The sequence below is a fragment of the Hippocampus bargibanti genome, linkage group LG04, assembly GCF_051943395.1.
Source record: "Hippocampus bargibanti isolate YZ-2025 linkage group LG04, ASM5194339v1, whole genome shotgun sequence".
NCBI lineage: Eukaryota > Metazoa > Chordata > Actinopteri > Syngnathiformes > Syngnathidae > Hippocampus > Hippocampus bargibanti.
In genome coordinates this window covers 8,366,590-8,388,640 of record NC_142737.1, presented here as the reverse complement: position 1 = coordinate 8,388,640, position 22,051 = coordinate 8,366,590, and the positions used below count along the sequence as shown (strand labels likewise).

Here is a 22,051-nt window from a genome sequence, read left to right as displayed (position 1 = left end):
GCATGGAGGACAATGGCGTACGTGTTTATGATTTATTTGCCGTTTTGTTTATTTATTTGCTATCTATTTGCTATCCATTAGCTATCTATCGGGCTAGCGAGCTATCTATTAGCTATATAGCTATTTAGTTATAGCTAGCTATCTAACTTGACCTGAGACTGTGAAGTGACCTTGAGAGCTTTGAAGGGCGCTTGTAAATAAAATGTATTATTATTATTATTATTATTATTATTATTATTATTATTAGCTATGTCTGAGCTTTCTATCTATTTGAGTTACTTCCGCGTTGAGTGAACACTGGCGCGTGTGGCTTACCCACTGCAAAACTTATCCTGTGACTGTAAAGTGACCTTTGAGAGTTTTGAAAGGCACTTATAAATGAAAGGGACTATTATTATTGTTGTTTTTTTCTTTCTGTGGAACCTATCCGGTGTGATTTGTTTGGAAAAACACACCCGTGCGGCTCTTGCACAGTTTTTATGCTTTTTCTATAGCACCATTTTGACACCACAAGATGACACCACAGGGTTAGATGAAAGAAAATTTGTGATTGGTGTCAAAAAAGCAAGGGGCGGGGGGTAATAAATGACAGCGGGCTGGCTCTTGATTGAAAAATAGATATTTTATGTGTTGTTGATGAAATACACCGGACACAGTTGTGAAAGAGACTCAACTGTTTTCAGTGTATTTAATCAAGGTCTGTAAAAAGTCTGTAATTCATTTATTTTTAAGAAAAATATGTTTGAAAATATCTTTTGGGTTTTGGGATAATAGTCCGGGTTATACCTTGGGTTGCACTTTGAACTATAATATCTGCATTTTTTCCCCTTGTCCCTCTACCCAGAAATTGTAGTTTAATGTATATTGCACAGAAAATTGGGCAGTGCTCACATTATACGATTGGCAACCATGGTTCAACAACCATCTGAAATTCTGTGCAGGAAACTGGTTCAAAACAGATGGAAGACTCCACACTTTGACACTACTGTTTTGTTTTGTTAATTGGCATGGAACCCTTTAATGTCCGCACGTGTATAATAGCGTCTGTCCTGTTACTTCATTCCGGTTACTGGGACTCTCCAGACTGATTGTCAAAATAGTCAATCCCTTCCTCTCTTGCATAGTAAGCGACAGTATACAATTGTGTGAAAAAACACACAGAGACAATAGACACACGAGCGACACGCAGCAAGAACCTCACCCCCCCCCCCCTCATTCCCTTAATCCACTTGAGAAGAGAGCGACTGTGAGTTTTAAACAACCTCCCAAAAACAGAAACGCTTCTGAGTGATAAATGAGACAAATCCACTCTCGTGTTTTATCCCCTTTGCTAATTAACACAACACGACCGCAGCCATTTATATATATATATATCTAAAAAAAAACGTCTGCCGCTTCTGATAGATTGGAATTGCATACCGTCAAGCGTGGAAAATAAAAGTCTCTCTCCGCGGAACACAAATTTTACCCACTTTGTCTAATTGTTGTTACTTGGATCAAATTAAACACACACACATTGAAGGAAACCGATCACAACAACCAATTGATGCTATGATTAGTGTGGGAAGACGCAAGAGGTTGGCCACGCATTGCCAAAACAGCGACGGTGCACCACATTCAGTGAAATACAAAGAAAATACAACATATTTACATGTTACATGTTCCATGTAAAGGAATTAATGTCCTAATGCACGTGCCTGTGAATGAGGAAGATCAGCCATCGAAAAACACAGATGTACCGTATTTTCCGGTGTATAAAGCGCACCGGAGTATAAGGCGCAGCCCCAATGAATGGTGTATTTTCAAACTTTTTCCATATATAATGTATCCATTTGCTATCTGTTTGCTATCTGTCTAGCTAGCTAGCTATGTAGGTGGTTATTTATCCAGATGATATCTATTTGCTATCTGTTGAGCTAGCTACCTATTTATCCATTTGCTAGCTGTCTCGCTAGCTAGCTATGTAGCTGGCTATTTATCCATTTGCTCTCTATTTGCTTTCCGTCTGTCTAGTTAGCTATGTAGCTGGTTATTTATCCATTTGCTAACTGTCTAGCTAGCTAGCTATGTAGCTGGCTATTTATCCATTTGCTACCTATTTGCTATCTGTCTAGCTAGCTAGCTAACTATGACACTGGCTATTTATTAGCTATATGGCTATCTGGCTAATTAGCTAACTGTCTATCTGGCTATCTATTAGCTAGCATTCTATCTATTTTAGTTACTTCTGGGTTGAGTGAACGCTGCCGCATGTGGCTGCCGCTGCTCACCCGTATATAAACCGATTTTGTGAATGTAAAGTGGCCTTGAGAGTTTTCAAAGGCGCTTAGAAATGAAATGGATTATTATTATAAGGCACACCAGACTATAAAGCGCACCTTCAATGAATGAATGTTTTCCAAATATAATATGTAAATATATAAAAGGTTTCCAAATATAAGGCACACCACATTATAAGGCGCTACAGTAGACAATGGGGTTACGCACGACTTCTTCTGCAGGGGGAAATGGAGTCAGTGGTTGCTGACAGTAGTTGCGAGAGGTGTTGTTGCTCAATATTACTTCACATATAAGGTGCACCTGCGTATAAGGTGCAAGGCTTTTGGGTGCGCCTTATATACTGGAAAATACAGTAGTCTTCACAAAGACTTGATGGGGAGGAATCCGCTTCCAATGACCATGCCTGTGAAACCTCTGCAGTCCTATAACATTCTCGCACAAATAAAGCAGGAACAAAATACATGCAACGTTCCGTGTTTATTGCCAACTCATCCATCGACTGAATTATATTAATCTTTCAGCTGGGGTCAGGCTGAATATTCGAGTTTCTGTCCATGTATAGGAGATCTTTCACTGCTCCCGCTTAGGAAAACCCAAACAGAAGGCTTTGATACAGTAAGATGCAATTTACTCTCAGCTTTTGTTCATTTACAACGAGATTTCCATCAAGTATGCCTTCTACTGTCTACGTCTACTGTCTACGTCTACTGTCATTCCCCCCCAAAAAAACAGAACTAATGTTCAAAATATAGCCCGAGCTCTCAGGTATATCATGTGTGATGTGTGTGAAATTGAAGGGGTATAGTGTGCATTAGTCGAGCGAGCTGATCGCTCAGTCGATCTGATGACGGACTAATGCATAAACACAGACACACAGAGAGCATATCACTGCTCTTCTGACCATTTCCCATCCTGCTGTGATGAAGCCTGTCCGGGAACTGCCTGCCGTTTCCCCAAAGGTTCCTAACGCTCTCCACCTGCATCATTTCTGATTCATTGCCAATAAATGCCACAGACGGAGGACCAAAGAGAAAGGTAACGGGTGATGAAAGGCTATAGCGGCAATATAAACCGAGAGACACTGATGGGAAAACAGAGACGAAAGGGAAAAAAGCGATGTGTGACGGATCTCTTCAACACCACGGTTGGCAGAAAAATGCTTTGACACAAGTACGCTTCTTCAGAGTCAAACTGTAAAACAGTTCAATTTAAAGAAAAAGCAGACGAAAGATGATGTCAGAAGGATTATTGGTGAGGCATTTTGGGTAATTTCAAGATGCTCCTCCTCCACTAGTGGAACATTTTTTCGTGTTGATGTCATTGTTCTCTCTGCCTTTGCTGGTGGTTTCACGTTTGAAGAGGCTACTTAACATGTTCTCATACTGCCGTATATCCTAAATTTGAAATTAGAGATTGCACATCATTTTGAAATCTACCAGTACGTCACTGCACTTGTAGTCTAATTTAAATTGTGCAGAACACTTAAGTTGCTAAAAATTTAGCGCTTATCTTACAAGGGAAGGCAGCTAGCCCCAACATTTTCTTAACAATAAGCTGCCCCGTTTATCTAAATAAAACATACTGATTAAAATTTCCTTTGTGGAATATGAGTTTAGCAATATAAAACATGTTTTGGGCCTTCTTGGCATTTTGGCCAAGTTTTTGTTGTTGCCTGAACCCTAAGCAACTGTAATGTAATTTTTAGTGGACTGAAAGTGACAAAATGGCCGCCGCCTGAGATGGATGACACCAGGTGGATTTTGCTGCTCAATTTAATCAACTGCAAACATAATCTCAATGCAAATGCAGTTAAGGTGAATAGAACATATTACTCCATATTAATCATTAACAGAACAATTCAAATCCAAACACCACCAAAGCCTACCCATTTCTACAAACACTGAATAAGCTGCTCTTGTAAGCACTGTGCTTTCATAGCCAACATTCACTGTCAAGATTGATGATCATACTGCACACTTGTTTCCACGCGCAACAGAAGATGTTGGACATTATTCGGACAATTGGTAAGGTTTAAGAAATTGTCCTGGAAGGAATGTAAAGAATCCAGGGACACCATCTACCAAATCTTTTAAAGTCTAAGATTACATATTGACTCGATCCAAACCATATTGTAGCAGTTCACGAAGGTCGCTTATAGTTGTTCACCATAAAGCTTGGAGGGTAAAGTTCCACAATGATCAAGAAACACTTTGAGCGTGTTAGTGCCGGAACATCAAGACCTGAAAAGCCTTCTCTGCTGGCCTATAAATATCTGAAACTGATGTTAATTATATTGTATATTATATTTTGTCCATGAATTTTGTCTTTCAGCTTTCTTTCATTACTTTTCCCCTGTTGCGATGTTTCAATATGTGTGGTTTCGCATTTAAGCATTTAACCAATCAATCACATTTCAACCATTATTTGTTACCTGGGACGAAAATCTACCTGGATGCCTTCACAATCAGTTCTTCGGGCCCTGTCGTATCAAATGTGTCGATCAAACTGTTTCTGTAACTAATCAGATTTTGAGTTGGCAACCCAAAAGGGATACCAACGCCTACTTGAAGGCGCTGGCCAACGTCAGAGTTTTCGCAAACTATGATTGGCTAGTCACCAGCTGGTTGGAGATTTACTGTTTTTCAAGATAGACTTTTCAAGAAAAAATGGACATCATTAAGGTCGGTCAATTGTTTCCAGGCTAATGGTAATCTCTAATGGACTTGCAGTAACTCACACAACACTTTTTTCAGTCTGGATTGATTCAGACATAGCACTACTGAAGGCCTAGCGATGAAATACACGGCCCGCAACTGTGTTACATGTGACCAATGCAGACAATCTTATGATTATTGAAAAGGCCAACGGGGAAATACAAGTGATACATTTGATCAATTTTCTATCTCACAATCGCAATTTTCCTACAGACCTTATCAATGCCAGAAATGTCCTATTAAGTGTACCCATTTTATGTCTTATTTTTTTGCTGCTTCAAGGTTTCCTGTGCTGACGGACAGGGGCAGACAGCCGCCTCATTATGTCAACCACAAAGGAAAACGAGAGTAAAATGAGACCCATTACAACGCAGCCATGACTAATATTCCGCCGCGGACTTCCCGGCACACCGGACACATACATGCATGTTGGCCACATGTGCACACTTTGCCTATGAAAAGTAGCGGTCAGACATGAAGATTAGGCACAAAAAAAATCAATAACATTACTAGAGTAGGAAGGCAAGGGGGGAAGTTGGTCATAAACTTGGACTTTATTGGAATGACCAGAACTTTGGGGGCTCAGCAGGGGGTGTCTGGCTGTTTCCATTTTAGGGGCGTGCGTATGTGTGTTGTATTCCCTAATCATCCATCAGGTCATTAGTCGCAAATGCTGCCTGAGATCCGGGTGAAGGCTCACCACGAGACGTTACAGCTCCCTAAAGCCCTTCCCCTTCTCAACACCCTCGGCATCTGACATCACCGGGCACGTCGTGGAGTGTGCTACATTCTACAAATGTTCACTCCGTTTATGCCATTATCACATCAGGGCTTCAAACCACAAATCCTTTTATGATGTCATTTTCTTGAACAATCTTTCATTAAGTCGGTATCGACACATCTTGATCACCACAGAAGATATTGCGCAATAGTTTGTGACTAAATGACAATAACAAAATGGTGACGACAGAAGCGTAACCTAAGGTTCTATCTACACTTTTTTTGACACCTCAGTTTGGTGGCGTGTCATGGGATGTTTCCAATATAAAATATGGGCTTCAGATCAATAAACGCTGGGAAATAATGACCATTACCATCAGCACTTATTTTTATCGCTTTCTCCTGGCTGTCGCAACTGCTTTTCTCTGTGTGCTGTCAATAACATTAAAACACTATTAGTGTTTGAAGTACAGAAAGGAGTACTATAAAGTACACCTGGTCCATCCACGGGGCAATCTGCACACACATCAACAAAGGGAGGAGCGAACCCGGACGCGGGCGAGAGTGCTGAATGGAGAGGTTAAAAAAAACAAGGTGGCGGCGGAGGGGGTGGAGGGGTCACGTCGTGTTTCCTTTCACCGTGGCTTTTATGGTGTAACTTCAAACGCTCACCTCCCCCCGTCCCTTGCGCTTCATCCTTCCAGCTCGTCGTCCCCTCCCTCCCTCATTCTCACTATTGTGTACAACCAAGTACACAGCAATTGGCTATTCTTTCATGAGGTGGATTATGGTACCCCCCTCTCCACCTTCCTTTTTTTTAAACTCCATCTACCCCTCACTCAACCTACAACGGGTCCCTTTGCTGCCACTTTCGGAAGTAAGTGTGTTGCGCCCCTTGTAAATAGACCAGACGGTAGTTTCAGGGGCTTGAAAGTGGGGTTGGGGGTTGCTCTACAGGCATGTGCGTGCCCATGGATAAAAGAAAGGAAAAGAGTGCACTCATCTTGATCTCGGAAAGAAATCGTGTCTGGGCTTGTGGATTGCAGCTATGTGCGCAACTATGTTTTAAATACGTACACTATAAAGCCGGAATGTTACCGGTGATATAAAATGAAATCTCAAAAGTCCAACACAATATGTTACGGGACACAGAGTTGAACGATTTCCCAGAGGATATAATGGAAAGAAAACAATCTTTTCATGAGTCAAACTATTGACGTCGCAGTCATGCCTGTGTAATAAAAAAAAAATAAAAAAAAAGTTAAAAAAAATACAATTAAAATTAAAATCAAAATTAATAATAATGCATTTAACTTTTAAGCGCCTTTCAAAACTCTCAAGGACACTTTACAGTCACGGGATAAGAACTTTTTTTTGTAAGATCTCAGTCGTACAGGAGTGGTTCATCAATGAAAAGGTCTCTTCAGCCGTCATTTGTACTGTGCAGCAAAATGTTACTTCGCTGACGAAGCTTCTCGGATGAGGAGCGAAACGTCCGACGCCTTCAAAGAAGTACAGATGAGGGCTGAAGAAACCTTTTCATCGATAATTTTAGTAACGTTTTTGCTGTGAAAAAGTTCCAAAAAAAAAAAAAACCACCTCAACACCCTTAATTTAAAGCCGTCAAATGAACGGTCTTTTGACTTCAAATGCTCCGAATTTTGCTCTTTAAGTTTGCCTTGTGGGAGAAACACTATAGAGCAAAAAGACAGACGTTTTTGGAGAGGAATGTTTAGACCCAGACGATCAAAATGGAAGGGGAGTGAGGAATAATTCCACCGCACACGAACGCATCTGCGATGACTGTATATGCAAACAACACAAATTCCCACAATGCGGAACCGATTGCTGGGCTGGGTCCAGAATGAAAACAGGTTTACCGTTTGGCGATGTTGTGCAAATGTCAACTGGCTGTCCCAGCAGCAAGCACACTGAGTGCAAGGATATTTTTTTTTTCTCGAGATGGAAATACCATCCGGAACAGCTCTGGTGATTAAAATGCATGTTCTGTGTAAAATGAGCTGTCTATTGTCAGTAAATGTAAATTAGTGCATGGAAAAAAACTTTCATCACATTACTGCTATCTTGAAAAAAAATCTAAATTTGCGCAATGGTTGTTATGCGTGCGGTATGTGGAACTGTCGTGGCTTGGAATTGAAGTGGATTTACGTAGGACAGATGTGAGACAGTCTCTTTTCGTCAATGGATGCTACAGGTTCGTGTGAGCTTTCAACATTTAGCTTGTAGCAGACGTGCACATTTCACCATGACGTCCCTGATCCACTGGTGAGAAGGATGGTTTTATCCTCTGCTCTTTCAGAAAATCTTAAGAAAGTGCTTAAGATTGAACGGCTGGCTGTGTCTTTTGTGTTATGTCAAATTATTTGTTCGTTTTTTGTTGTTATTGATTTGACTTCAAGATGGAGCCGCGAGAGTGGCTGCTTTTACAGCAGGTTGTGTATTTTGTTTTTCTACTTCTTCCTTTCCTTTTCTTTCCGAATCAGAAAACATTTATTCATCCTTTGCTGCTGTCAAATGCAAATTTCTCCATTGCAAGTCTAATAAAGGCTAATCCAATATTCCAATACAATTTTACATTTTTCATTAGAAATAAAAAAAAAATATTTCTAATTGAGATGAGCGAATGAAAAGTGTAATAAAGCACCTTCCTCATATTCCTTCTGTCATGTGTGGGGTTCTTTCACATTTTAAATGTGTGTACACATTTTTAGAAATAATACCGAGTGCACTATGTTGACCCCTGAGTCTTACGGCTTAAGTTCACCCATTTCCACATCATTTCCCATGCGTATATTTTTCTTTCTCTCCAAAGAAAAAGCATGTGCATTTTTTGATACTCTCAATGTAAATTGGCTTTGCATGAGCGGGTTGGTACGTGACAGCAGTTCTCAAAATTCTGATGTTTTTGTGAGTTATGGGACTTATTTTTGCTGACTTGATAGTATCTACTGCATCATAATAAACACCCTTACTCCTGCACAAATAAAAAAAGAAATACATAACTCAAATAAAAAATATGGTTTGTCAAGTGCTCCATACGGCACATGGAGGGAGGGGTGATACATAAACGGCACACTACTCTGGCTAATGACTCCAGGACCCCCCGTGTGGCACCCCTATCAGTGTGTGTCCATTAATGATGCAGCGTATGTGCGCGTGTTTGTGTGTCAATTAGTGGGTGGAAGGGATTAGACATCCCTGGGGATCTCTAATTAACGACACATACACACATGCACTCACACACACATTATTATATCCCTGACTCACCCCTTTTTTATGGGGGGGGGGGGAGTATTATTTCAAGGGGTGACACACAGGCCCCACTATGACAAGAAGTACTGCAGCACATGAGACTCAGCCTTCAGTGGCAGAATGTCATGGCCAAATTGCGTCCGGTCAACCCCCCCCCCCCACCCATACACAAACACATTGACCATGACCACATGTGTGGCATGTGATGTATACAAGTGCTTAACAGGTTAAATATGTGGGCAGAGGACACCGCACCAACACAGCCAAGTGAGTCTATTCTTGGAGCCGCAATACAAACAAAAATGATATTTCAGGATCTAAATAAAATAAATAATAAATAAAAAAGAAGAATTCAAAAGAGCCAAGTTCAAGTTGTGTTGATGACAGAATTCATTACGGCTTACCTCTTTGTAGTTCACCTTGGGCTCTGATCGCTTCCGTTTTCTGCCCTTCCCTTGATGACTGAGGAGAATCCATTTTGCAACCTGCGGGAGAGAGCATGAGGCGGGCGTGTGGTGGAGGTGGAGTGAGAGGGCGGATGGGAGGGTGAGGGGGAAGAAGAGAAGGAGGAGGTAAAGGAAGGGCGTAATGAGGTGGTGAAAAACACCCAAAAAGTAGCGTTGAGTGAGCTCGGAAAAAGAAAGGTAGGGTGAAAAGGAAAAAAAATAAAAGGGAGAGGTGAGGGAAACAGTGAACGCACAACACTTAACCTGCGCATGACGGCGCTGTAGTGGAAAGTCACACTGGGATTTATTTGAGAGAGTCGCTCAGTAAGTCCACTAGCCTTGACTTTACATACAACGCGCATCTCTCTCTCTCTCTCTCTCTCTCTCTCTCTCTCTCTCTCTCTCTCTCTCTCCTGGCTCGCTCTCATTTTTGAAGACATTAATTCCAACCTCTCATCGCTCCGTCAGGCTCCCATATATAACCCAGACAAACAGAGGGCTGAGACAAAACAAGTTAATAGCGAAAGTACAACCCAAGAGGCTCCCGCTAAAAGAAACCTCATGACATAGACTTGTCCGGAATGGGCACTTTTTCACTACGGCGTAAGTGGGAATCATTTTTAAATATCTGTTAGAAATTGTGAAGTTTAGCAGAGTGCGTTTGAGAAAGGCATGCTGGCCCTTTTCTGGGGAACGCGGTAGGAGGCACGGACTGAGAAGCAAAGCAACAGATGCACAAGCGGTAGGAGCTCTTTTGGGAGACTGGAAAAAAACAGAGGTGAATATGAAAGATGCTATGAAGACACAGAGAACCAAAAGACTGGGAAAAACCGATGGCAGGGAGTGACAGCAATGGGAGAAATAGTTGAAAGTGGGAAAAAATGGGAGAATAAAGACTTACCTCCTGCTTAACTTCCTCCACGAGCTTGTTCTCAGACCACAGAGCGCTCCTTTCGTGCAGCCACTGGACGAGAGTGAAGAAGAAGAGCTGTGAGTGATCGGGATCGAGTGGAATGCTGTGCACTGACAAAGAGAGACAGAGAGAGGGAGGGAGGGAGAAAGAGAGAGAGAGAGCGAGAGAGAGCAGGAAGGGGAGGGGAAGGAAGGTGGGAGTGCAATCGCTGGCTTCTTGGACGGAAACTCGCGACTTGACTCTTTGGAGGAGGAAGTGGATGAAAGGCGATATCTGACATCAGAAGGAATGATCGCATCAACCCACAACCGTCCAACAAACACACGCGTGCACACATGTATAAACAAGCACCAACACACAGCAGCGCTCACTTTCTAACCTGATTAAGGCTTTCAGCAGATGCCATTCCAGAGAGTGATGTGGACCCCCAACATCAACACACAATTTGAAGCACTCACAGCCCACAACTGCACAAAGGTTTAAACCCGCAAAAATCAATGAGTGAACCTCTGTGATCTTTCCTGTTATTTAAAAAGAGGAACGTATCGCATTCACTCAACAAGAAATTACCGTATTTTCCGGTGTATAAGGCGCACCCAAAAGCCATCATTTTCTACAAAAAATGACCGACCCTGTGCCCAATAATCCGGTGAGCCTTATATGTTAAGTACCGTATTTTACGGTGTATAAGGCGCACCTCAGTATAAGGCGCACCACCAATGTAATGGTGTACTTTCAAACTGTTTCCATATATAAGGTGCACCGGGCTACAAGTCGCACCTTCAATGAATGAAAAAAGGTTTTTCAAATATATTAATATATAAACGTTTTCCAAATATGAGGCACACCAACATCATAAAGCACTGCAATAGAGGCTTGGGTTATACCTCGTGATACCTCGGTTTACGAACCCCTTGGCTTACAAACTTTTCGGTTTACGAACGTTAAATTTATGAAAATTTTACCTTGGCATACAAACTATTTTTCGGGATACACACGGAGCTGTCACAATGAGTGATGTGTCGTTCGCGAAAGAGCCCGTTCTCCTAAAAGAAAATGGCAGCTGGCTTGTTTTGGTCCTCTATTCCCCGCCCCCAGTCGTCGGTTAAAGCCAGGTGATTGGTCAAGAACGCAGCAGGGTTGTGGCAGTGGTTTAAACATTAAAGAGACAGGCAGACGACAGAGAGGGAGTGACCAAATGGATAGAAAACTGAAATTGGGACTCGTTTCAACTTATAGTTCAAAGGCAGAGTGTAGACTGCAAGGTTAAAATATCCCATAAATCAGGCTCCACAAATAACCCGCACTAGCCATCAGTTCAATTTGAAATGAAAAGACCAGCAAGGGAACCAGCTATTAATGATGTTTCTAGTGTGTCTGCTTGCATCTGTTGCTGTTGCAATATCGCAACCCATGTACAACCCTAAGCTCCTTGAGACACTTTATGCAAAAAGCAATCCATTCCATCAAGCCATCAATGACCATCACAAAGGTAAATAAAACGACTTTATTATACAGTACAGTTTATTTCTTTAATTATAATACCGTAGCACATTTATTATACATAAAATAAGGTATATTTTGTGTAGTTTAAGGCTTAGCAAATTATAAAGTAGAAAATTATGTTTTATGGGGATCTGGGAACGGATTATTCTCATTTTAATGGTTTCCTGTGGTAAATAATTTTTTGGGATACACACTTTTCGCCTTACACATTGTCTGGGAACCAATTAAGTTCGTAAGCCAAGCTATCACTGTATTTCTAGATCATATTTGGAAAACGTTTTTCATTCGTTGAAGGTGCGCCTTATTGTCCAGTGCGCCTTATATATGGAAAATTGTTGTGTGTGTTGTCGTATTATTTGTCATATTATTTGTTATTATTATATTGTTATTATTATATTGTTGTTAGTTTTTTGTGGTTTCCTTTCTTTCATTTCATAACTGCTGCTGCTTCTGGGTAGACTGAACGCTGGCGCGAATGGCTGCCGTTGCTCACCCGCACAAAAAAAAATCTCATGACTGTAAAGTGTCTGAGAGTTTTTAAAGGCGCTCAGAAATTAAATGTATTATTATTATTATTATAAAATGTTTTAAAATACACCATGCATTGGGTGTGCGCATTATTCTCCGGTGCACCTTATACACCGGAAAATACATTTTTCGAATGTTTCCCGAATGAAATGGAGCTATGCTCTTATGTACGGGTGTCAAAATTAAAACCCGCATACCATGACTGGCCCATCAAGGTTCATACAGATAGAGAATGTACAGTATCAATTTTTTTTTCTTTCATAAATGTAAATGTTCCACCCTCTGCAATGAAAACAAAACAGGTGTGGCTGAGGTCATCAAACATGCTGCCTTTGAATGCAGGGCGTACCTTCCCGCAAACGCCTTGTTGTGATTCAACCCATAGTTTCTTCATTGGCCGCTACTAACGTTCAATACCGCGAGCGCATGCCTGAGTGTATATGACACAAAGCTACTCCAGCAAAAATAGCAAGTCAGGCAAACATGGAGAGCGCCTCAGAAAGGAAGTTGACAGAGTGGGCTGCGGAGAAGCCGCTGAGTGCTGAGGCAGTAAATTGGCATTGTGTAACGGGATACCGCGCATAGCTCCTTTTTTTGCAGCCTTGATCCCCGCTGCCATTCCACGAATAGCAAGGCTTTTGTCTACCTCTCGGCGAATCCCCCCCGTCAGCCCTAAACCCTCCTTCACCGCCCCTTGTCTGTGTAGTGTCTCCTCCAGTCAATCAATAATATCTGGCTTTACCCCTCTCAGCCATCATCTCTCCTTGCTCACCTTACTTTAACCTAATTTAGTTTGAAACTATAAAAACAACAATAGCTTGATGGCAAATAATTCCAAGATGTGTTGCAAATAAGATCGCCGTTTCTCGATGCCCTTGCGTTTGGGAATTGAATGGCAGAGTTTGCGATGCTCTTTACAGCCATCGATTCAACACCGGGAACATAGTCAAACTCAATGAGCGGGAGCTGCTGTGAGCTACGGCTCACATCCAGACAGGAACACTCGCAAATGACTCCACCAGGCCCCGCCTCTTAAAGGCATATACATGCACACAAACATTACACATTTCCTTTGCACTGAAAATAGGAATTTGCTTTTTTAATTGGAATGCATGGAAATATGTAGTTTTTTTTCTCTCATCAAGTTTAAATCATTCACTGCCATTCCCAAATTTATTTGGGAATTGAAAATAGCGCAAAAGAAAGAGCACTAGAGGGTTTAGTTTTTTTGCGGGGGGTGCCGATAAAGCGCTGGCGACTATGGCAATGTTTTTTACAAGGTGGCAGCGTTTCCCCCTTTTCCATGTTCACATTTTTTCCAGCTTCAGCGGTTGTTAAAGCGCAATGTAAACCAATATTCAGTGCCAGACAATGTGCAAAAATGTGACCACTCCAGTGCCAGGGTTTCTGTCATTTTCACTGAAATTGCAGGACCCACAGAATATTGAGTTTAAGGACTACATAAACATTCCATGCAGCGTAAGAAACCTTAGACTGTCCTCTTCATCAGAAAAAAAGTTAATTCGTAAGTTATATGGGTCTAGAGTTATCTGAGCTTGAAATGAGGGCGGCTGTACAAAAGGCATTGCGCCTTATACTCCGCAATGCACCTTATACATTGCCAGAGGTCTGTCCATAACCCCCCGCAAGAAAAACCAAAAGCAGCACAAATTCGGGAATGGCGCTCCACGTCATACTTTTCAATTCCCGAATACATTCGGGAATGGCAGTGAATGAGTTAATATTTTTCCTGAAATGTGGCCGCAGCTGTTGTTAAATCACAACATGAATACAGTAAATATGTTTTGTACATATTAATAAAACACAACCAAATATTTGGCACTTTCATGCCTTTCCCGCATTCTGTCATTGACATTCAAATTTCTAAGGCTATTAAAATCATTATGTTCCATCAACAAGTTCTACTGTAAGCAGTGGCAAAACAAAAAATACCAAAAATTAAACCGCAAGTATGAAATGGCAAACGTTGGCTGAACAAGCAGCCCTTGTGAATCATGGGCCATATCTTTATTTAAACCAAGTACGGTACCTCAGCCTACGTACATCCTCCCAAAGACACTGCTTAGTCATCCGTTGATGTGATCAAAATAAATCCGAATTTATCTTTTCATTTCCATTCTCTGGCTAAATGTCATTGTTTAATATTTTCTGCCTTTCCGTAACTCAGGATCCCACTGTGGACGTAGGGCTTCTACGCCAAAAATGAGCCCAAAACATGAGAAAGTTAGAAAAGACATGCAGTCTTTCTTTTAGTTACCGTATTTTCTGGCGTATAGGGCGCACCGGAGTATAAGGCGCACCCAGAATGAATGGTGTATTTTCAAAAATTTTCCATGTTTAAAGGACAACCGACGTCACGTTTTTGTTTCCTAACTGACATCAGAAAAACGTTTTATAGAATCTGAAATACCCAAAACACGCAGTATGATATTCTAAGTAATATGCAAAACACCAATAAAAATGACTTAAAGTGTCTAAAAAGTACTTCAATTTGAAATCGGAAGTGGCCAGTTTCAGAGGGTCACGCCCCCATGTTCGTGGTGTCACGGCAAGACGTCTTGCCTTGCTGGAGAATCAAAACAATGGCTTCAGATTTGGAGAATATGCTTTCTTGTTACTCATCCAGTTACGAATATGATTCAAATAGTTCTGAAGAAGAAAGCATACATGTTTGCAATCGATTAATGAATTTATTCCGTGTCATTTTGAGGCATCAGGGGTGGGAAATGTCACACCCAAAAAAGGCAGAGCATGGCGACAAAGCCGTGTAAGGAATTAATGAACCCGTTTCCACAGGCTGATTAATTCCTTACATGGAGCTTTGTCGCCCTCTTCTGCCTCTTTGTGGTCCTACATGACGTTTTCAGACCAAAGTACAGCAAAATGCATTGACGTGATGGAAGCACTACTACAACGTGTCCTTTTTTCGGTCAGGGGCATTCCTTCAGTGACGTAACGTACGGACTCGTTACCAACTCAAAAACAAGACTTCCGGAATATGCAGCGCGAGTCTTAAAACGTAAAATATATATGCGGTGGAATCTTTGTAAAATACGATCAGTAGAAGTCATTTGAAGATATTTTACAAATTATGGACACAACTTGTCCGGAGACGTCGGTTGTCCTTTAAGCCACACCGGACGATATAAAAAAAAAATAACAACAAAAAATTGACCAAATTGACAAAAGCTGAGATAAAATTGAATGAAAAACGTTTTCTAAATATAATATATGAAGATATAAAGGTTTTTCAAATATAAGGCACACCATATTATGAGGTGCTACACTAGAGGCTTTGGTTACGCACGACTTCTACAAGGGGGGAAATGGAGTCGGTGGCTGCTGACAGTCGTTGAGAGACCTGTTGCAGCTCAATACTACTTCACATATTAGGCACACCTGCGTATAAGGCACAGGGTCATCTTTTGAAAAATATAAAGGCTTTTGGGTGTGCCTTACACACCGGAAAATACGGTAACTTTGTGTACTGTGGACATAAAATACACAAGCGTGTGCATGTGAAAAAAAAGTAAAAAGGTTTGAATGGATGGGATTGTTTTGATTACGTGGTGACTGGCACATCAAACATAAGAAATAAGTTCTTTGCTTTGCCAATCAGATGTGACAAAACAGAAGTCTGCTTTCCCACAACCCTCAGAACCTGAGAGCGCCTGTTACATCTCCAAAATAAAGGCTCCCATCCAGATGGCGACGGAAACATGCACACACACAGGCTGGTTTAGATGAGTCATCATGTGTATGTGTGTGTGTGTGTGTGTGTGTGTGGGGGGGGGGGGGGGGGGGGGGGGGGGGGGCAATTGAACACGTAGTGAACAAGGATTGATTATGGCAGTGACAAAGCTCAAAATGACGGCAATTGTTAAATAACCATGCTTCATTTTGAAGCTAATATAAGGGCAACATTTCATTTGAACGATCATTGTGGACTGCAAATTTTCCCATTGTGGGACGAATAAAGGTTTTCTGATTCTGATTCTGATCAAAGTCCAAAACCCGAATTGTTTTGGTTTTAAGACCACAGGCAGTGTGATTTAAATGACGGTCCGATGGAACCGCGTGACTTTATTTGTTGTTGATGAATGGAAGCCCTCACTCCCACTTTGATTCACAGACAAAAATGATTGAAATCAGAAATCTTCACCACGTGTGTGATGATATCACAGCAAAAACAAAGTGGCTATCAAATAGTTAATAAAAGAGAACCTAATTGATCAAAATAAAAGAGGTTTCAGATGTCCTTGAATATGGTCAAAACCACATACGTAATTCATTTAGCAAATATGAGTGGCTATTTTGCATCACAGTTCCTCAATTCTCATTCGCTGCCAGACAATGAGCAAAAATGTGTCTACTCAAGTGCCGGGGCTTTTGTCATTTTCACTCGAATTGCAGAATATTGAGTTTTAGGACTACCTAAACATTCAATGAAGTGTAAGAAACCGAAGACTCTCTTCTTTCACCAGAAAAAAAGTTAATTCCTAAATTATATGGGTCTGGAGTTATATGAGCTTGAAATGAGGGCGGCTGTCCAAAATATGCAATACATCCATATTGGTGTATATAGCGCTTTAACAACAGTTGAAGCTGGAATAAAGAGCTAACATGGAAAAAGGGAAATGTTGCCCCCTTGTGGAAGATAAAAGGTTGGCAGGGGTCTGAGCAGCGCTTTATCGGCACCCCCGGCAAGAAAGACCAATTCCCGAATACATTCAGGAATGTCAGTGAATGAGTTAACCAATCACAGCTGAGCTTGAAATATAAATTAAAAAAAGTTTTTTTGACATTTTTAATTTTGGCCTGATGTCCTCTCTCTCCTTTAGTTTTATGTTATTGTCTGTTTCTGTTCACTCTTGCACCATTTTGGGTCTTAGTGGCTTGTTTTCTCCATTTTATTCCACTTGCCCTACGTTTTGCCCTTTTTTATCTCAGCTCTTGTCGATTTTGACTTGCTCGTCATAATTCAAACAAAACCGTTTTTATTTTTCTTTTGCTTGCTGAAACACAAACAGTTTGTTTACGCAAAATTAAAAAAATTGAATAAATCATTCATTGAATAAATCATTCACTTATTCAGTCAAGGCTGAGAATGTAAGGCTTGGCATGCATGGCAATCAATGCTTAATAAGACGCATGTGACTTGCTGCTTCTTGGAAAAAAAACAAGAACATAAGTGGTGTGATTTATGTGAGATGACAGTGGACCATTACATGTGTGTTGCAGACACAGGCTTGCCGCAAGAATCCATTTAAAAGTTGGACGTATGAACATGAAAATGAACCGAAGAAAGAAAGGAAAACCTCACCTTGGAAACTCCTGGTCGATCCAGCCAATCGGCATAAATAGAATCGAGGGTTAGGCCTTTTCTACAACACAATGGCACAGGTGTTAGTATTTTCCTTATTATTATCATTGCGGCAATGACTGTTATTCCCCAATGAAGTCGAGCCACTGGGAATATATTCAGTACTGGAGTTTTCGCCACCACCTTAAACAAAAGGTGGGGCACACCCACAGAGGCATGTCGAAACAATGAGGTGAATTTGAATGGACGCCGGCAGAGTAAACAGGAGACGCGTGCAGCCTAGACAGACACGCCACACATGCTGTGACCCCAAATGCTTTGTAAATAGAAACATGCATCCAAGAGTGTTTATAATTCAGTAACCATATAAAGTACACACTAAGGATCGTGGTAAATGCAACATATTCCCCCACATCATTAGTCCTGGTCTGGGTTTAAGGGGAATTTCCACGCTTGGCAAAACTGACTCATTCATAGCACATTAAAGTGTGTCGGTGAAGCCATAAAATAACTTATTTTTGAATCAAACTGTTCTGTTGAACCTTTGGAGTTGAAACTAATGTACTAAATATTAGCAAATACCGTATTTTCTGGTGTATAAGGCGCACTGGAGTATAAGGCACACCCTCAATGAAAGGTTTATTTTCAAACCTTTTCCAAATATAAGACATACCGGACAATAAGGCGCACCTTCAATGTACGAAAAATGTTTTCAAAATAAAATATAGAAATAAATAAAGTTTTCCAAATGTAAGGCACACCACATTATAAAGTGTGACAGTAAAGGCTGGGATTACACAGTACTTCTACAAGGGGAAATGGAGTTGGTTGCTTCTGCCAGCATTTGCGAGAACTGTTGTGGCTCAATATGACTTCACATACAGTGAGACCTCAACTTACAAACACCTTATCTTACAAACTTTTCGTCTTACAAACTTCAAATTTCTGAAAATTAAACCTTATAATAAGCACTATTTTCATAATACACATCCACCACGGCTGGCGGAGTGATCTTCGACGGAAGCACACGACCGAACAGCACCAGAGGTTAAGTTATCAACAGTCCTTATGGAAGGTGACTCTCCTTCCATAAGCCATCAACGACCATCCAAAAGGTAAATAAAACTTTATTTTACAGCACAGTTTATTTCTTTAATTACAGTCCTCATGTAATGTGCCTCTCTTTCCAAACAGCAATTCCGTTTGACCTTCGACCTCCAACACCATTCCATCAAGCCATGAATGACCATCACAAATGCAAATAAAGTGATTTTATGATACAATGCAGTGTATTTCTTTCATTACAATATAATACCACATTTATTATACATAGAATAAGTTATGTTGTATGTAGTTTTAAGGCTTATTTAGTTGAAAAGTATATTTTATGGAAACCCGGGAAGGGATTATTCCCATTTTAATGGTTTCCTATGGGAATTTTCTTTTTGAGATACACACTTTTCGCCTTACACACTCTGTCTGGGAACCAATTAAGTTCGTAAGTTGAGGTCTCACTGTATAAGGTGCACCTACGTATAAGGCGCAGGGTCATCTTTTGAATCAGAATCAGAATCAGAATCATCAGAATCAGAATCAGAATCAGAATCAGAATCATCTTTATTGCCAAGTATGTAGGACACACAAGGAATTTGTTTCCGGTAGAACACGCTGCACTAGATTTGAATTTGAAGAAAATGAAGGCTTTTGGGTGTGCCTTATACACTGGAAAATACGGTATTTTCTCTGTGAATGAATGAGAAAATGCTGCACTATTTTCGACCAAATACTATTACAATAATAATAATAATAATAATAATAATAATAATAATGACATTGAAAGTGCGGTAGTCAAGTGGTTAGCACGCCGACTTCATTTCCTTTGTCCTATTGCAATGGCAGATCTTCCCCCCCCAGATTTTACATTGGATTTAGGTCAAAACCGGTCACTCCAAAATATAGTATACATTTTTGGCTAATAAAGTAATTAGTTGGAAGTTATGCCGCAAGATTAAATTATTTGAGACATCATCTCTCTAGATCAGTGATTTTCAACCACTGTGCCGCGGCACACGAGTGTGCCATGAGAGATCCTCAGGTGTGCCGTGAGAAACTATCCAATGGCCCTTTTTAAAGTTTTACAAACATTTATTAATCATTTTCTTCCAATATTATGTAACGTGCACGGTGTCTGGGAGGGTAACTTAATATTTGTCCGTGTGGCAACACGTCACTGATTGCCTTGTTCCTGCGAGATGGTTAATGGTGTGCCGCAAAAGAATTCCAATGTAAAAAAAACGTGCCCTGCTTCAAAAAAGGTTGAAAAACACTGATCTAGATGACAAAAGGAAAAAATGGCTTCTGTTTTGAAGTCACTTGGAAGTCTAGTCTCCTAACCTTGACTAATCCCGGAGTTGGCAACATTTTGGTGAATAGGAAAAAAATAAATAACAGATAGTATTTGTCGTCAAATGGTGAGTATAGTTTTTGCTTTTTTGAATGTTGCTGTGCCGATTACCATTTTGTGTTTGGGAGCCTTTTACTGAGCGAGTTGCTTGTTCTGTAGCCACAAAGGGACATATGTCTTCTTGTGCCGGTCCCAAGCCCGGATAAATACAGAGGGTTGTGTCAGGAAGGGCATCCGACGTAAAAGCTTGGCCAAAACAAACAAACCTCTAAAGATGGAGGACACTGATTTGCTGTGGCGACCCCTTGAAGGGAAAAGCCGAAAGGAAAAGAAGAAGATTTGTAAGCAGCATATGGTGTGACGTTGTCACATACTGCGGACAAGGAGTGTGTTATTAAAGAGTTTAGCTGTACATTTTTGAAAAATGTCCCCGATGTTTAGGCTCAGTAGGGGTGAGATAACTCGTGCAACAGCTTGGCGGACAACCCGCACTGTTCCATCATCTCTGACGCCAGTAACGGCCGTGGTGTCTTGTAATTGTAGGCTTAGGGTTAGCTTAACTAGCGGCTGAGTGTTCTTTGAAGTATTTTCAGGGATGTGTATGCTAGTGGTGCAAGAAAAAAAACAGAGATTAGGTGCGATCTTTTGAGTTATGTCGATGAATAGTTAAAAGCTTATCTCGATGAAAAATAAGTCAATATACTGTAAATGAGTATGAGGGAACAATCGTTTCCACATCCAACTATATTGGCTTATTCACTGTCATTTAAAATAAAAGGATCCACAAATAGAAACCGCTAATGTAAGACAGTTATCTCACTGCGACACAGACATAAGGCGGCGTGTCCACCCTGACATAAACATTTACAGTTTCTAACTAAAGGCTTTCTCCCTCAAATTATTGCCATACTTCAACACAGTGACCATGAAAAAATAAATGCCTGATACCCCGCTGAGGTCTACAATTTGAGGACATCCTAGATGTGTTGAAAACAGCTGCGGGATATCAAAGATGGATACCAGTAGGATGGTAAACCAGTGGTTAGGAAGTTGACCTCACAATCCGGAGCTTGTGCGTTTGTATTGCGGTCCTTTCATAGAAGACTTGAAAGTGTAAAAAAATGGTGGAAGGTTGTCTGGCGACCACTCTTGGGTGTACACTGTCTTTGGCTCAAAGTACTGTATTTTCCGGACTATAAGGCATCTGTTGAAGGTGCACCTTCAACAAAGCGGTTGCGCCTTTTCGGCAGCACACATTTGATTTGTGCGGAATGTCTGTGTCATTTGAGTGTCATCGCTGGACAGCTTTGGGGTGATCGTGCTTTTTTGCGCCTGTAATGGGCAGCAGTTTTTTGTTTGTTTTTTTTTTTTACTTCAAGACGGCGCCGCGAGAGTGGCTGCCTTTCCAGCAGCTCATGTATTTTGTTTTTCTACTTTCATTCCTTTCATCACTTTGCTGCTGTGAAATGTAAATTTCTCCACTGTGAGACTAATAAAGGCATATCCAATCCAATCCAATCCAATTTTCACGGCCCCGCTTTGTTTAACGGAAATGTCGATGCTGTTGGACAGTCTGCAGCTGGATGGATGCGTGGCTTTACGTGGGACAGGAGATGTGAGACAATCTTTCTTTTCAATGGATGCTCGAGGTTCGTGTTTGCTTTCATCATTTAGCTTGTAGCAGATGTGCACGTTTCACCATGACATCCTTGATCCACTTGTGAAAAGGACGCTATGATCCTCTTCTCTTTCAGAAAAGCTTAAGAAAGTGCTTAAGATTGAATGGCTGTCTGTGTCTTTTGTTTTGTGTCACTGGAACTGGCGGGTATTTTGTCATCGGTTGCCTTGACAACAAAATTATAATTTATTTGGACGTGTTCTGTAAAAGTGTTTAACATTTCTATGCAAACATTTTATATGTGT

The 22,051-nt window shown here is 40.9% G+C and overlaps 1 protein-coding gene across 3 annotated transcripts in view; it reads right to left on the bottom strand.

Moving 5' to 3' along the window:
- Positions 1–22,051, bottom strand: part of aopep (aminopeptidase O (putative)) — a 107,195-nt gene that overhangs the window by 30,630 nt on the left and 54,514 nt on the right. For all 3 annotated transcript variants that reach the window (XM_088993830.1, XM_088993831.1, XM_088993832.1), the window contains 3 exons: positions 17,725–17,785; positions 10,335–10,397; positions 9,392–9,472 (listed from right to left, as the gene is read on the bottom strand). In XM_088993830.1, the coding sequence (XP_088849956.1) occupies positions 9,392–9,472; positions 10,335–10,397; positions 17,725–17,785 (205 nt within the window). The remainder of the gene's footprint in view (positions 1–9,391; positions 9,473–10,334; positions 10,398–17,724; positions 17,786–22,051) is intronic.